The sequence below is a fragment of the Phascolarctos cinereus genome, unplaced genomic scaffold (assembly GCF_003287225.1).
Source record: "Phascolarctos cinereus isolate Bilbo 61053 unplaced genomic scaffold, phaCin_HiC Scaffold_2;HRSCAF=192, whole genome shotgun sequence".
Taxonomy (NCBI): Eukaryota; Metazoa; Chordata; class Mammalia; order Diprotodontia; family Phascolarctidae; genus Phascolarctos; species Phascolarctos cinereus.
Window position 1 is genome coordinate 220,394,103 of NW_027555625.1, and position 13,942 is coordinate 220,408,044.

A 13,942-nucleotide genomic window follows, 5' to 3' on the forward strand; every position below is an offset into this window, starting at 1 on the left:
AGGGGAGGAAATTGGAAAGTGAGTGAGAGGAAAATACGAGGAAAAAAGAACTCAAATTGCCAAAGATCTCAGGAGGAAGAAAACAGAGAAATCTTGAGTATGAGCAGATTAAAGCCAACAGAAAAGATATTAAAGCAGAAAGGAATGTCCTTCAGAACATCTAAAAATCTAAACAGTCCAAACATCTCTAAAAAATATTGCAAGACAAAGTAAAATGAATCAACATCTGATGAGGCAGAGGACTCTTTGGATTCCCGAGACAGAATTTAGACACAGCAGGATGTTCTTAAATGATTCAAGAGAAAAATAAAAATCATGAAAGCAGAATTTATGTCCTACATAGCAGAAACAATTTGCAGAATAGAAAAACTTGAATCCACAGTGGTGAATCTCTTCAAAGACACAAAAGAGAAAACAAGTGGTTGGGAATACAAATATACAGAAGTAAAGGATACTATAGAAGAAGAAAATTAAAAAGTCAAACAGGATATTACAAGCAAAACATATTAGTTTGAAGTCAAAATGTGTAGCAATAACTTAACTAGAAGAACATGACAAGTCAAAACAATCTGAACATCATAGTGTAAGAAATAATACAAGAAAACTGACCAGAACTGAACACAGAAAACAAAGGTGCCAATTGAAAGAACCCACAGATTGCCTCCAGGAAAAGACAAACAAATGAACAAACAATTATTATCTCCATTTTATAGTTGAGAAAACTGAGGCAGACAGAGGTTAAGTAGCTTGTCCAAGACCACATGGCTAGTAAGTATCTGAGACCAGATTTGTATTCAGGTCTTCCTGACTCTAGGACAACCTCTCTATCTATTGCACTAGACTGTGAGCTTCTGAAGGACAGGGACTATCTTTTGCCTTCCTTTGTATCCTCAGTGCATAGCATAATGCCAGGCACCTGCTAAGTGCTTAAGAAATGTTTATTAAATTACATACTACATCACCTATACAGAAGTGATGGGCATAAGATGCATAATATACTTTTATACATGCAAATCAAAGCAACCCTGAGGTTTTACTTCTCACCCTTGGCAAAGAAAGTTGGCAAGAGATGACAAGAGGGGCAGCTAGGTGGTGCAGTGGATACAGCCCCAGCCCTGAAGTCAGAAGGACCTGAGTTCAAATCCAGCCTCAGACAAAACACTTGACACTAGGTGTGTGACCCTGGGCAAGTCACTTAACCCCAATTGCCTAAAAAAAAAAAAAGATGACAAGAGATGAGAATAGTCAATACTGGAAGAGTTGTGGGAAGATAGGCTCTGCCATTGTAGGTAGAACTGTGAATCAGTACATCCATTTTGGAAAGTAATTGTGAATTATGCAAATAAAATCACTAAAATGCCCATGCCCTTTGACCCAGAGATTCCATTACTACCCCCAGGAGATCTTTAAGAAGAAAGTCATCATATACATAATATTTATAGCAGCACTTGTTTCAATTAATTAATTAATTAATTAATGTTTAGTTTTCAACAATCACTTCCATAAGCTTTTGAGTTTTAAATTTTTCCCCCTCCCTCCCCAAGAAGGCATGCAATCTGATATAGGCTCTACATATATATTCCTATCAAACATTTTCACATTAGTCATATTGTAAAGAATTAAAACCAATAGGAGGAACCACAAGAAAGAAGAAACAAAACAAAACAGAAGAAGAAAAAGGAGCAAATAGTATGCTTAAAATCACATTCCAACTCCACAGATCTTTCTCTGAATTTGGATAGCATTTTCTATCATGAGACTTTTGGAGATGTCTTAGACCCTTGCATTGCTGAGAAGAGCTAAGTCTATCAAAGTCAGTCATCGCACAATGTGGCTGTTACTGTGTACAACATTCTCCTGGTTCTGCTCACTTCACTCAGCATCAGTCCATCATCAGCACTTTTTGCAACAACTATACCATCTTAATAAATATATTTTTCTAAAAGTCAATTGTCTGGCTGACTAACTGATATCAGTAGATACCTTGGGAAGAAGCACACCAGTGTGGGCTTGTGAACTATTGAATTGAAATACATCTCCCCAGCCTCTCAGAGCTACCCCTCCCCTGTGGGGAAATGTAGTATCATGTGAGTTAAGATGTAACATGATGCCTGCCAATGTGTGAGTTGAAAGAGTAACCACAGAATATCTATGTGCTACTCTTACAATAAATAAGTTTGGTTGAGCCAAATAATTCAATACATTGACCATGTGTGAAAATATATGCTCTCATTCTGCACCAATCTTCTCAAATTATGATTGGTATTGGTTGGAGTTCTATAATCCTTCAAAGTAGTTTTCCTTCATATTATTGTGGCATAGTAAATTGTTTTCTTCCATTTGCAAGAATTCTATATACATTTCATTCTATATCACTTTATACATGTCCTCTGTATGCACTTTATACACGTCCTGTTGGGTCTACTGGCCTCCCACTTCATAGTTCTTCCTCACCAGTCATAGTGCTCATGTGATATCACCATTCTGTGTACTCCAGGCAACTTTTGGAAGATGCTCTCACCCCTAAGTATTGTGGGAAATAAAGACCTATAAAACACACTCTTTACATAAATGCAGGATAACTTGAGAAAGGAGAATCACAAATAGCTAAGGGGAGGAAGGAAAAGAGGAGGTTAAGGCTTCTTATTGGAGGTAACACCCTGAGCTGTAACTTTAAGATCTCTAAGAGGCAGAGGTGGAGGGAGTATATTCTAGGAATAGAGGGTAACCTCATAGGAGATGGAATGCCAAGGACAGGAAACAGCAAGTAGGTCAGGTTGGCAGGAGAGTATAGAGTATAAAAGAGAGTAATGTGTGATAAGTTTATTAAGGTAGGATGAAGTCAGACTGTGAAGAACTTTAAATGACATTTTGAGGAGTTTGCAATACCTTGAAATCATCCTATTACCGTCTGTTGGTCTCCTTACTTCTAGCCTCTTCCCTCTACAATCTGTCCTCCTCATATATCCCAAACTGATATTCCTAAACCATGTCATTCCTGCTCAGAAATCTTCAGTGGCTCCCAATTTTTGTTAGAATAAAACATAAAAACCCTCAAAACAGTTAAGGTCCTCTGCAATCTAGCTTCCACTTACCTTTCCAATAATTTCATATTTTTGTTGTTGTTTAGTCATGTCTGACACTGTGATCCCATCTGGGGTCTTCTTGGCAAAGATACTAGAGTGTTTTGCCATTTCCTTCTCCAACTCATTTTACAGATGAAGAAACGAAGGCAAACAGAGCGAAGTGATTTGCCCAGGATCACACAGGTGGTAAGTGTCTGAGACCAAATTTGAACTTAGGAAGATAAATCTTCCTGACCCCAGGCCCTGTGCTCTATCCACTTTGTCATCTAGCTGCCCTTTGTTTATTCTCTGTCTCTGTCAAACTGATCTGCTAGCTCTTCCGTGTACATACCATTCCATTTCTTACCTCCATAACTTTCTTCAGGTGGTCTTCCATATGTGGAATGCACTTTCCTCATCCCTACCTTACAAAATTTCTAATTTCCTTCAAAGCACTGTTCAGATTCTTCTTGAAATTATTTTGTATTACTTTGTATATACTTAAAAGTAATCATATACATATGTAAGGACATACAATGTGTATGTCCTTGTGTACTGTATTTCTCCAATAAAATGTAGGCTCTTTGAGGGTAAGTACTGTTTTTTTTTTGTCTTTAAGTCTACAGTACCTAGCACATTACCCTGAATATAGTAGTTTAAGAAGTATTTGTCGAATTTAATTCTTGTAGAATGCTGTTGTTTCCTTAAGTTTCACACCTAAACTATTCCATTTTCGTTTGTTTTTGTTTTTGTTTTCTCCCTCTTAAAATCATGGGATTTGAGACTTGGAGTTAGCAGGAGAATGGGTTTGGGGAGGGCCTGGCTGGTTGGGTTAGAGACTCAATGCTAAGAAAGGCCCTACTAGCACTTCTCATCTCCAGACAACATCCATCCCTTACTGGACCACTGCGTAATCTGTTCTTGTTCTTATATATACATATATATATATATATATATATATATATATATATATATATATATATATATACATATATATATATGGGAAAGAAGGGGGGAAACAGAGAGAAGCAGGAGGAAGAAAGCCTACAGGGGAGGGACAGTCGAGGGCGGGGCGGGGCAGAGAAAGAAGGGAGGCCAGAGCCCTGGGCGGCGGCGGGGGGCGGGGCTGGTCCACACGTCCCAGCTGCGGCGGCAGAGCCAGCGCGCTGCAGAACCCCAGTCCGCGGTCTCAGTCTGGAGGGTCACATCCTGCTGCAGGGAGCGGCGGAGCGTGGCATCTCGGCATCGCGCTCCGCACTGGGGAGCAGAGCCAGCATCAGGACCCGCAGGGAAGGAAGGAAGCGAAAGAACGGGAGAGCGAGAGAGTGGAGTCCTCTGAGAGCCCACCGGACCAAAGCCCAGCTTTCAAAGACAAGGGCTTTGCATCAAGCCCTTAGCTCCACGGACCGGGCCCTGCACCGCCTTCCTTGCCGGGCCTGGGCTGGCATGGGGTAGGGGCAGCGCAACGGAGCTGAGAGATGGGCCGCTCCCTAGGCATAGAGCGGCCCCGTAGGCTCAGAGCGGCCTGACCGTCGGAGACTCTGGGGCCCAGCAGGTGGGTGTGGGCAGGGCAGAGGCGTGTTCAGAGGTGTAGTTAGTGGAGCTGCTATGTGGGTGTGGGCGGAGCTTACCTGGGGGCTCTCGGGGGTTGTGGTGGACATAGCATTGGGGAGCCTTCAGAGGGGAGGTTGGGTCGCATCTTGGACATTGACTGCTGATCCTATTTGCGGGCATTCTTTGATACCCAGGACTTCTGACACCTGCAGGAGCCCCTAAACTGGCTGGATTGAGCAGATGATGACCCAGTGCCCCCAAAATGGACTCTGTGGGGGCAATGGTTTCACTGATTCCACTGACCCCATATCTAAGCCCTACAGTCCTACTGCTGGTCAGCTGTGACCTGGGGTTTGTCCGAGCAGGTAAGTTGAGTGAGGATGGGAAGGGTCAACTAGAACCTACTCTATAGGTTGTCATATTTACTTGTCATTTTGTTGGCACAGATCGGCCTCCTTCCCCCGTGAATGTGACTATCACTCAGCTCAAAGCCAATTCAGCCACAGTGTCCTGGGATGTTCCAGAGGGCAACATTGTCATTGGCTACGCCATCTCCCAGCAAGTATGAATCAGCCCTCTGGCCCCTCCTTTCTTCAGATTCCCCTGCATCCCCCTCAGGCTCTCCCCAAGTTGGGGAAATACTGGAGTAGGTATCTCCCATAACAAGCCTCCTTTAATGAGAACTCCAACACTTTCCCCCCATTTATATATCATTCTCCCAATACAGGCTGTATATGATCCCTGAGGGGAATATTATAACCAGAACCAGGAAGTGTCCTGTGTTCAGGGTCCTATGATCTACCACTCTTTTCTGCCACCACAGAGACAGAATGGACCTGGACAGCGGGTAATCCGAGAGGTGAATACGACAACTCGAGCCTGTGCCCTTTGGGGTTTGGCTGAAGATAGTGACTACACCATACAGGTCAGGAGCATTGGTCTTCGGGGGGAGAGCCCCCCTGGGCCTCGGGTCCACTTTCGAACTCTCAAGGGCTCGGACCGACTGCCCTCAAACAGTTCAAGCCCAGGTAAGAGCCTGACCTGTACTCAAGATGCTCTGACCCTTACCTAACCACTCAACTTACCCAAGGCAAGTAACTATCCTAGATAAATAGAAAGAAGGGTGATTGAACTAATTATGCTACCACTGTATCTCTAAGGGAAGGCAGACTGGGAGGGAGGGAAAAAAGAAAGGGCTGGTAATTTGGAAGAGCGATTTTTGCAAGGCAACCTTAACCTGACCTCCAGCCCACAAAGCTTCCATCCCAAGTAAAAACCTGACTTTTTGCCCCACCTCAACTGTCTGATGCCTTGATTCCCTGACTTTCCAATCTCTCTGTCCACAAATCAGCCATCCTTGGGGAGAGGATGACCTACAATTTGAGCTCAGTGGCTGTGAATCTATCCCTCATTCTATTTCCCAGCTGTGCTTTCCTTAAGTGCCTTTTAAAATAAAGCTTCCTAGCTATCTCCTTGGTAATCCTTTAGGCCCTGTATGTCCTCCTCAGGTGACATCACAGTAAAGGGTCTGGATGGAGAGCGTACCTTGCAGACAGGGGAAGTGGTCATTATCGTGGTGGTGTTGCTCATGTGGGCAGGTGAGCAAGAGGTTTGGAAGAAAAAGGGTCAGGGTTGATTGAGAACTACTTTAGGGTGGGGTGGCAATTAAAGAGAGAGGGGGAGAGAAGATGGGGGGGTGGTAAATAGCACTGGGAGAAGGGGGACAACAATAATTACTTGAATTTCTAGAGCACATTGAGATTTTCAAAGCACTTCCCTCACAACAAACCCATAAGGTAGGTGGTGAAAATAATATTGTCACCCTTTTACAGATGAAGAAACTGAAACTCTTAGAGGTGAAGTCACTTGTCCAAGGTCACAAGCAAGGGAAAAAGAATGAGGGTTGGTGAATTTAGGTAGGGTGGAAGGGAATCTGGAAATAACTTGAAGTTAGGGAGGGGATGCTAATGAGAGTTTATTGAAAAAAATCAAGGGGGGAGGACTTTGTAAGAAGGAGGCAAAGAGGAAAAGATCAGACTACCTGGGATTTATAGAAGTTTTGTGTGTATGTGTGTGTGTGTGTGTGTGTGTGTATGCATGTGCACACATAGTAATGGTGGATAGAAGGATCCAAAATTGGGATTATGGAAAGAGTAAAGTATCTTGATGTTATTACAGCTGTGATCGGACTATTCTGTCGTCAGTATGACATCATCAAGGATAACGACTCCAACAATCCCAAGGAGAAGGGAAAGGGGCCAGAGCAGAGCCCTCAAAGTCGGCCAATGGGGGCCAGACAGGTGATGTGGGAGTTAGGAACTGAAGAAGGTTGGAAGGGTGGGTGCTTTAGCAAAGATCTCCTCAAGTAGCCAGCAAGACCCAGATAAGTGAAGGGGAAACCAAAGACAACAGAGAGAGAATGGAATGGCTTGGAAGAGTGGAAGGGAAGTAGGTACATGGAGTAGGAAAAGAGAGAAAAGGAACTGTATCCCTAAGATTCTTGAATGATTTCAGAGCCTCAAGCATAATTTTCCATTACAGAAAAAGTCACCATCCATTAATACCATTGACGTCTGAAAGAAATGGAGCTAAAAGAGAGAGATGGATTGGGAATGATAATAAAATACTCAGATGATCATCCATCCAAGACAGAAGGATCCTACCCACTTCCTTACAGCTGAACCAGAGGGGATAACTAGCATTCCTACACACTCAAACCTGCCTCCTATTCCCCTTTCTCACTGTAAGCTGGGTCATGAAGGCTTGGTAGGGAAAGCTTTCCTAGACCTGGAGAGTGAGTGAAAAGTGAGAGAAGTCCCCAGTGTTCCAGGTCCTGAGAGAAGTGACTTGTCTAAATTTATCTCATGAAGACCAAGAAAGCAAATGACCTACTTCACCTGCATCAGGACTGTCAACATCTTTAGCTGCCTCTAAACCCAGCCTCTGTCCCCAGGACTCAAATGGGGGTCTTTCTGTGGGCTCTGGGCAGGGGGGAGGGACTGTTGGGGCCCACGGATCAGATACCATGCTGCACTAATCTAATGTCTTCCATGAAGCCTGAGGAGCTTCATTGCTTCATCAGGCAGCCTCCAAGAGCTGCTGGTGATCACACCCTTGGGCGTTTTTACAATAAAAGGTTCTTTGAACAAAGTAAGTTTTCTATGTGACTACTGGAATTTCCCCACCTTTTTCTATATGACATCCTAATTCAAGACTGCCCCCCCATCATACTGGCTCCCAGGCTTCCTGTATCAAATGTTCTATTTCTTTACCACGAGCTGGAAAAGGGTGGAGAAAATACAGGAGGAATGGGTATAGGGAGTCCCTAGCTCCAGTTGTTTTAAATTCAAGCATTTTATTGAGCACTTTGTATCTTACTATGAGTTTGGTACTCTGCTAGGTGCTGGAGATACAAAGACAATGCCAAAAATCTGGGGAGAAACAATGTGCCCACAGAAGTATATACAAAACATAGGATAAAAATAAAATTTCTGGGGGTTGAGGCAGGGCACTAGCAAAATTGGCAAGTGTGTGTGTGGGGAGGAAGAGTGGTATCAGCATAGGTTTTAAGAAAAAGATGGTGATGGGACTTGAATTGAGCCTAGAAGGAAGCTAGTGATTGTAATAGAAAAAGGTGAGTTTAGGCATAGGGACTCAGTGATAGAATGCCCTATATACACAGGGAATAGCAAGTAGGTTGGTTTAGCTGCATAAGGACCTGAAAAGGTATGCAGGAGCCAGACTGTGAACACTGGAGATTTTATTTTATCCTAGAGACAACAGAAGCTATTGGACTTTTCCTGCTCGAGTGTGGGAGGGATGTGGTCAGACCTATGTTTTGGAATTTCAGTTTGAGGGAAACCACTTAGGATTCTATTGCAATAGTTCCAGAGAGAGATGGATGAGAGCCTGAATGAATGTTGTGGCTGTAAAAGTGGAAAGAATGGCATCAAAAGATACTATGAAAGTTGAATCAACAAAACTTGCCTGTTAATTGGAAACAGTGATAGGAAGAGTAGAGAATGACTGGGGTTGGGAATCTGGGTGACTGGAAGGATTTGCCTTCCATAGAAATGGACTTTAGGAAGAGAGGAGGGTTTAGGGAGAAAGAGAATGAGTTTTGTTTTTAATATTGCGAATTGAGATACCTGTGGGACATTCAGTTGGAAAGATCTAATAGGAGACACATGAATGAAACTTGGAAAAGACCTAAATTCTCCTGATTATGGTCAAAACAGGGTAGTTATAACACATCAATTAACATTACTCAAAAAAAAAAAGTCTCTACTATGTGGCAGGCACTGTACCTGATGACAAAAATGAAACTGCCCCTGTCCTCAATAGGGTAGGACGGAGGAGGAGGGTTCATACTATTACCAATAATACCTTTTATATCTTCCCTGCCCACAGTCTAAATGAGAACTGTCCACTTTTGCCTCTTGTGATACCCCTGCTGCACAGGGACAGGTCTCAGCAAAGTTATGTTGGTCAGTCCTCCCTAATGATCCTTGATCATCTCTTCAATAGAAGTGGGACTATCCCAGAATCTGTTCACCCCTTTCTAAACATTTACCTCCTTGCCTCTAGCGGGACTCAGGCAAGGATAATACTTTCTGTATGGAGTCTGTACAGGTTTAGTGCTCAAATGTTCAAGACTCATTAATAAAGAAAAACTTAAATGGAGTCATGTTCAGATTCTGTCTGGAACAAGGTCCTGGAAGCAGAACTAAGGCCATGGGTTATTTTTGCCCAGTGAAACAATGTGACCCTGATCTAGGTTATTTTCTTTCTGGGCCTAATTTTCTGTGAAAATCATGGCTGTGCTCTGTACCCTCCTTGTTTCTTCCCATGAAAATGAGAGAAATCCTGGATAGCTGCTCTACTAGCAAACTAACCCAGAGGCTGAAAGTTTCTAAGATGCAGACTTCTGCCCTGAGAATTTCTGCCCCTCCCAGCCTCATTCTCTTCCTTCTGGAAGCTTCAGAGCCTTCTAATTCCCACAGAGGTGACTTTTGTAATCACCTTTCCCCATTTCTGTTGCTAACTCTGGGTAAGAAACAAGAATTCCAGAACACAAGAATAGGTGGAAAGGGCACTGGAGTCTTTAGCTAACAGATCTAGAATTGGAAGTGACCTCAGGGGTTATCTGGTCCCATCCCTTCATTTTACAAGGAGGTTAAGTGACTTGCCCATGGTCACACAGGCAGAGATAGATTATGAACCCAGGTCCTCTGACTCCATGTCCAGTGTTCTTTGTACTATACCTATCACCCTGTCTCCTCCCCTCCACAGGGCTACATGCCAAAACTAAACAAACTAAAAAAAAAATAGTGTGTTAAATAGAACTAGGAAAAGAAATCAGACACAGAGATTACAATCCTCTGAGGTTAAGCTAAGACTTAATTAAACTAGCAACTTGGAAAAAAACTAGTTGAAACATAGAAAGGAGTAGAGGGAAAGACTTCTAAAACGGTTTGGTTTTGCTACCTGTGGAGTACTGGGAAAGCTACTTTATCTTCTTGGGTCACAATCTCCTTATTTGTAAATGTCAGACTTCAGATGAATCAATCTCTAAGGGCCTTTTCCCTTTTTATCCTGTGACCATGAGGCAAGCATCTATCTCCTCTACTTAGCCTGAGTCAAGATTCCTATTTCTATAAGTTCTATAGTCTTAGAAATCACCTAAGATTCCAAAATAGGAAACTGAAACCTAGACAGGTTGTGACCATCTGGATTTTGAGCTGGAGGGCCCAGGTTCAAATCCCCACTCTGCCATTTAAATGCCTTGACTTTGAACCAGTGACACAAACTGTCAGGGCTTGGTCTCCTCAACTGTAAGGTGAGGAGCTTTTTCTAGATCACTACTGAACCTGTGCTTCCAGTTTTAAATCTGATTCTCTGACTTGCCTAAAGTAACAAGTGGCAGAGGTGGGCAAGAGAGGTGTAGTAGAAAGAGCAGTGATGAACTACAGTCATCACAGGGCCTGAATCTGGCTCTGGCACATGTACCACTGCTGTGACCTGTGTAAGTCACCCTGGTTTCCTCCGCTGAAAAATGAGAGTGGTTGGATGAGATGACCACCGAGGTCCCTTCCAGCTCTAGGTCTATGATACTAAGACCTGACCAAGGTCACAAGTGGCAGAGCTGGGCTTTGGACTCAGGTCCTCTAAATTCAAATCCAGTGCTCTTTCTACTGCAGCCTGGTCCCTAAACGGCTCCTACTCTAAGGGTCTTTCCCCCTTCCCCCATCACTCCTACCCGTGCCCTCCAACGGGCCCTGACCCCGTTAGAGACAGAGGCCTTTGAGCAATGGCTCAGAGGTGAATCTCGGGGGTGTGGACGCAGCAGCTAGCTATCTCCGGCCTGGGCTCAGGCTCAGAAATTGATCTAAACCGGGAAGCTGGGTATGGTCCAACGGAAAAGAACATCCTCTATACCCAACAGCTTCCCACATCCGGTTTCCTTCCTCCCCCTCCTTCTTTCTCTCCTCTCTTCCTCTCTCCTCCCTTTCTCTTTCCCCGTCTTCTCTCCCTTCTCCCCCGCCTCCCTCCTGCCCCTTCCCCTCAGCTTCCCCGTCTCGCTTGCGCTTGCGCCGTCGCCGCGCGCCGGGCTGACGCGCTGGGCCTACGTGAGCGCGACGCGGCCGAGTCCGCTGTGTGTGTGAGAGAAGGCCGGTTGCCCGGGTAACCGCGGGAGTTTGTTGCGGACGGTGCGGGAGCCTGGTGCTGGGTCTCCATGCAGTTGAAGCACTTGAGGACGCTACTGAGCCCTCAGGTGAGCTGCCGCGGGCCCTTCCGGCCGCCCGCCGCCCCCTTTACGTTACTCGAGGCTCGGGGGCAGCGGGGCACTGATGGGGGCTCTTCCTGAAGGGAGAGCGTCCGGGGATGCCTGTGGGGCCTCCCTCCCTCCTTCCCCGCGGCCAGTGGCCGGAGGCGTCTAAGCAGCCCTGATTCCTGCGGGGGTCACCTCAATAACAACCGTAGCCCCCGAGAGCTGGAGATGGGAGGGGTCTCGTCCAACTCCGCCGTTAGACAGAAGTGACCTGACCAAGGTCACACAGGTAGTGAGTGGCAGAACCCGGATTTGGATCCTGGGCCTCCGACTCTAGACCTGGGCTTCTTTCCACTGCACCATCAGTCTGCTTGTTGAATTGAATTTCAGCTCTAAACCTCGGTTCCTGTGATAATATTAATAGTAGCTAAAGTTTTAAGGTTTGCGTAGTGCTTTACATAAGCTTATTTGATCCTCATAACAATCATCCTGTGAAGTAAGGTGGTATTGTTGTCCCCAGTTTACAGATGAGGCAACTGAGGCAGAAAGAGGTTACGTGATATAACAATAACCATAATTGTGACAACTAGCATTTTATATGGCAGCTAATGACAGGCGGGATTTGAACTGAGGTTTTCCTTACTCCAGATTTAGTATTCTATCTACGTGATCTCAGAAAATTGTTGAGTTTACAGGGGATCTGTCCAAGGGGGTGGGATGGAGAAGTCTGAGAGGGGACATGCTAGCTGTCTTCAAGTATAGGAAAGGGGTTAGGATCAGTGGTTGGAACTTGCTAAGTGGAAGATGAAGGCTTGATGCCAGGACATGCTTACTAATTAGGATCATCCGAAAGTACAGGCTGCCTCAGAAGATAGTATGTGCCCCCTTTGAGTAGATGGCTGTTTCCATTCCTTTTAACTCTATTTCTGTGGTTCTGTGAGAGTTGAGTCCAGGACAGTGCCTTCAGCCCCTTCTTTCAGCCTAACAGAAGCAAGAACTGGAGACTGATGTTGATGGTTTTAGTAGTGTGTGACTACTGGTTCTGGCTCAGGGAGGTTGCTCTGGGTAGTTAGTCTTAGTAAGGTTTTTGTTTGTTTGTTTGTTTGTTTTTTTGAGAGGAAGACTGTAGGGCAAAGAATCTTAAGTAGGTAACCAACCTTATAGATTAGCTTGGGTTAGGTTTACAAAGGATGATTCTGACCTCAGTTAAGGGAAATCCTTGGTGACAGATCTGAATAGGGCTAGTGGTGGGTGGGGAGAGTAGCTACTTTAATGCTTCATTGGTCTTGGGCACTCTCTTCACTGTGATCTAGGCAATGAGATAGTGAAGTCGATAGAGCCGCATTGGGCCTGGAGTCAGGAAGACCCAGGTTCAGATCCAGGCTCTGCCACTTACTACTAGTATAACCTTGGGCAGCTCCACTTTTCCCTTCTCCAGGCTTCAGTTTCTTCAACTATAAAATGTGAATAATGGTAGCACCTACTTTCCAGGGTTGTTGTGAGGATCACATGAGATCACATGAGATAATATTTGTGAAATGCTTAGCACAGTACCTGGCACATAATAGGTACTATTCTAGCTATCATCATCATCATCATCATCATCATCATCATCATCATCATCATCATCACCACGCTCTTTGTCTCTTTCCATAGAGGATCTACCCAAAATGCATGAGGCCTGCTTTTGGTTCTTTTGATATGTAATGAAGCACTTAGGTTGTTTATTTCTTATCCCTTATTCTTGCTACATAACTAGCCTACTTCTTTTTCCAATTATACATTCCTTTGTGATGTCTTTTTATGCTACTTCTGGTTTGTTAGTCTTGAATACTTCAGAGATTTGTAATTTCCCTGGCGAGGGTGTTCCCACAACCAAGACTGATCACAATCCCTCTGTAACTTAGGTTGTCATCAAGAATTGCTGTGACCATCTGAATTTAGCTAGGCTAATTCTTAGAATCATAGAATTTGAAAGTTGGAAGGGACCTCAGCAACCCTCTAGTTTAACTCTAGTTTAATATACCAAAGGAATCTCCACTGGAATGTACTTGACATGTGGTCATTCAGCCTCTTCGTGAAGAGCTCCCAAGGATTTCCTAAAGGCAGCTCAGCCCACTTTGACTCATAATTAGCAAGGTTTTGCTCACATCAAACCTAAATTGGCCTTTTTGCAACTTCCACTATTCCTCCTGAGTCTGCCTTCTAGGATGAAACAGAAAAAGTGTAGTGGCTCTTCCACATGACGGACTTTTAGATATTTGAAGATATCATGTGCCCCTTCTCTTCTCAAAACAAAATGTGTCCAGTTCCTTTAACCATTTCTCATGTGTCACAGACTCAAAGCCCTTCACATCCTGGATACCCTGCTTTCTTCACTCTGTCTTATCAGTGCTCTTTTTAAACAATGATGCCTAAAAATGAACGCAATATTCTAGATGAGGACTGATTAGGGCAGAGTACCTAGGAACTATTACCTTCTTATTCCTGGATATCATGCCTCTCTTCATGTAGCTCAATATTGAATTAGCTTTCTTGCTATCATATCAGA

At 44.2% G+C, this 13,942-nt stretch overlaps 3 protein-coding genes across 8 annotated transcripts in view; 2 read left to right on the plus strand and 1 right to left on the minus strand.

The window, feature by feature from the left end:
- Nucleotides 1-4,799, minus strand: part of GCKR (glucokinase regulator) — a 42,478-nt gene extending 37,679 nt beyond the window's left edge. The window contains 2 exon segments of the mRNA XM_020984270.2: nucleotides 4,114-4,322; nucleotides 4,596-4,799. Of these exon segments, the coding sequence (XP_020839929.1) occupies nucleotides 4,114-4,322; nucleotides 4,596-4,799 (413 nt within the window).
- On the plus strand, nucleotides 4,196-7,769 carry FNDC4 (fibronectin type III domain containing 4). Of its 3 annotated transcripts, none has more exons than XM_020983803.2 (7): nucleotides 4,196-4,620; nucleotides 4,814-4,984; nucleotides 5,066-5,181; nucleotides 5,443-5,647; nucleotides 6,128-6,217; nucleotides 6,798-6,919; nucleotides 7,161-7,769. In XM_020983803.2, the coding sequence occupies exons 2-7, from the start codon at nucleotides 4,882-4,884 to the stop codon at nucleotides 7,194-7,196; spliced, it is 672 nt and encodes a 223-aa protein (XP_020839462.1). In that variant the 5' UTR covers nucleotides 4,196-4,620; nucleotides 4,814-4,881; the 3' UTR covers nucleotides 7,197-7,769. The 3 variants fall into 3 exon arrangements, with proteins under 3 accessions (XP_020839462.1, XP_020839463.1, XP_078005917.1); XM_020983804.2 differs by having other exon boundaries at nucleotides 4,832-4,984; XM_078149791.1 differs by lacking the exon at nucleotides 7,161-7,769 and adding an exon at nucleotides 6,452-6,535.
- A 3,359-nt stretch (nucleotides 7,770-11,128) lies between these two features.
- Nucleotides 11,129-13,942, plus strand: part of IFT172 (intraflagellar transport 172) — a 45,139-nt gene continuing 42,325 nt past the window's right edge. For 3 of the 4 annotated variants that reach the window (XM_020983805.2, XM_020983806.2, XM_078149792.1), the window contains exon 1: nucleotides 11,133-11,394. In XM_020983805.2, the coding sequence (XP_020839464.1) occupies nucleotides 11,356-11,394 (39 nt within the window). In that variant the 5' untranslated portion in view covers nucleotides 11,133-11,355. Of the gene's footprint in view, nucleotides 11,395-13,942 lie in introns of all 4 variants that reach the window. The other variant, XM_078149793.1, reaches the window with a different exon arrangement.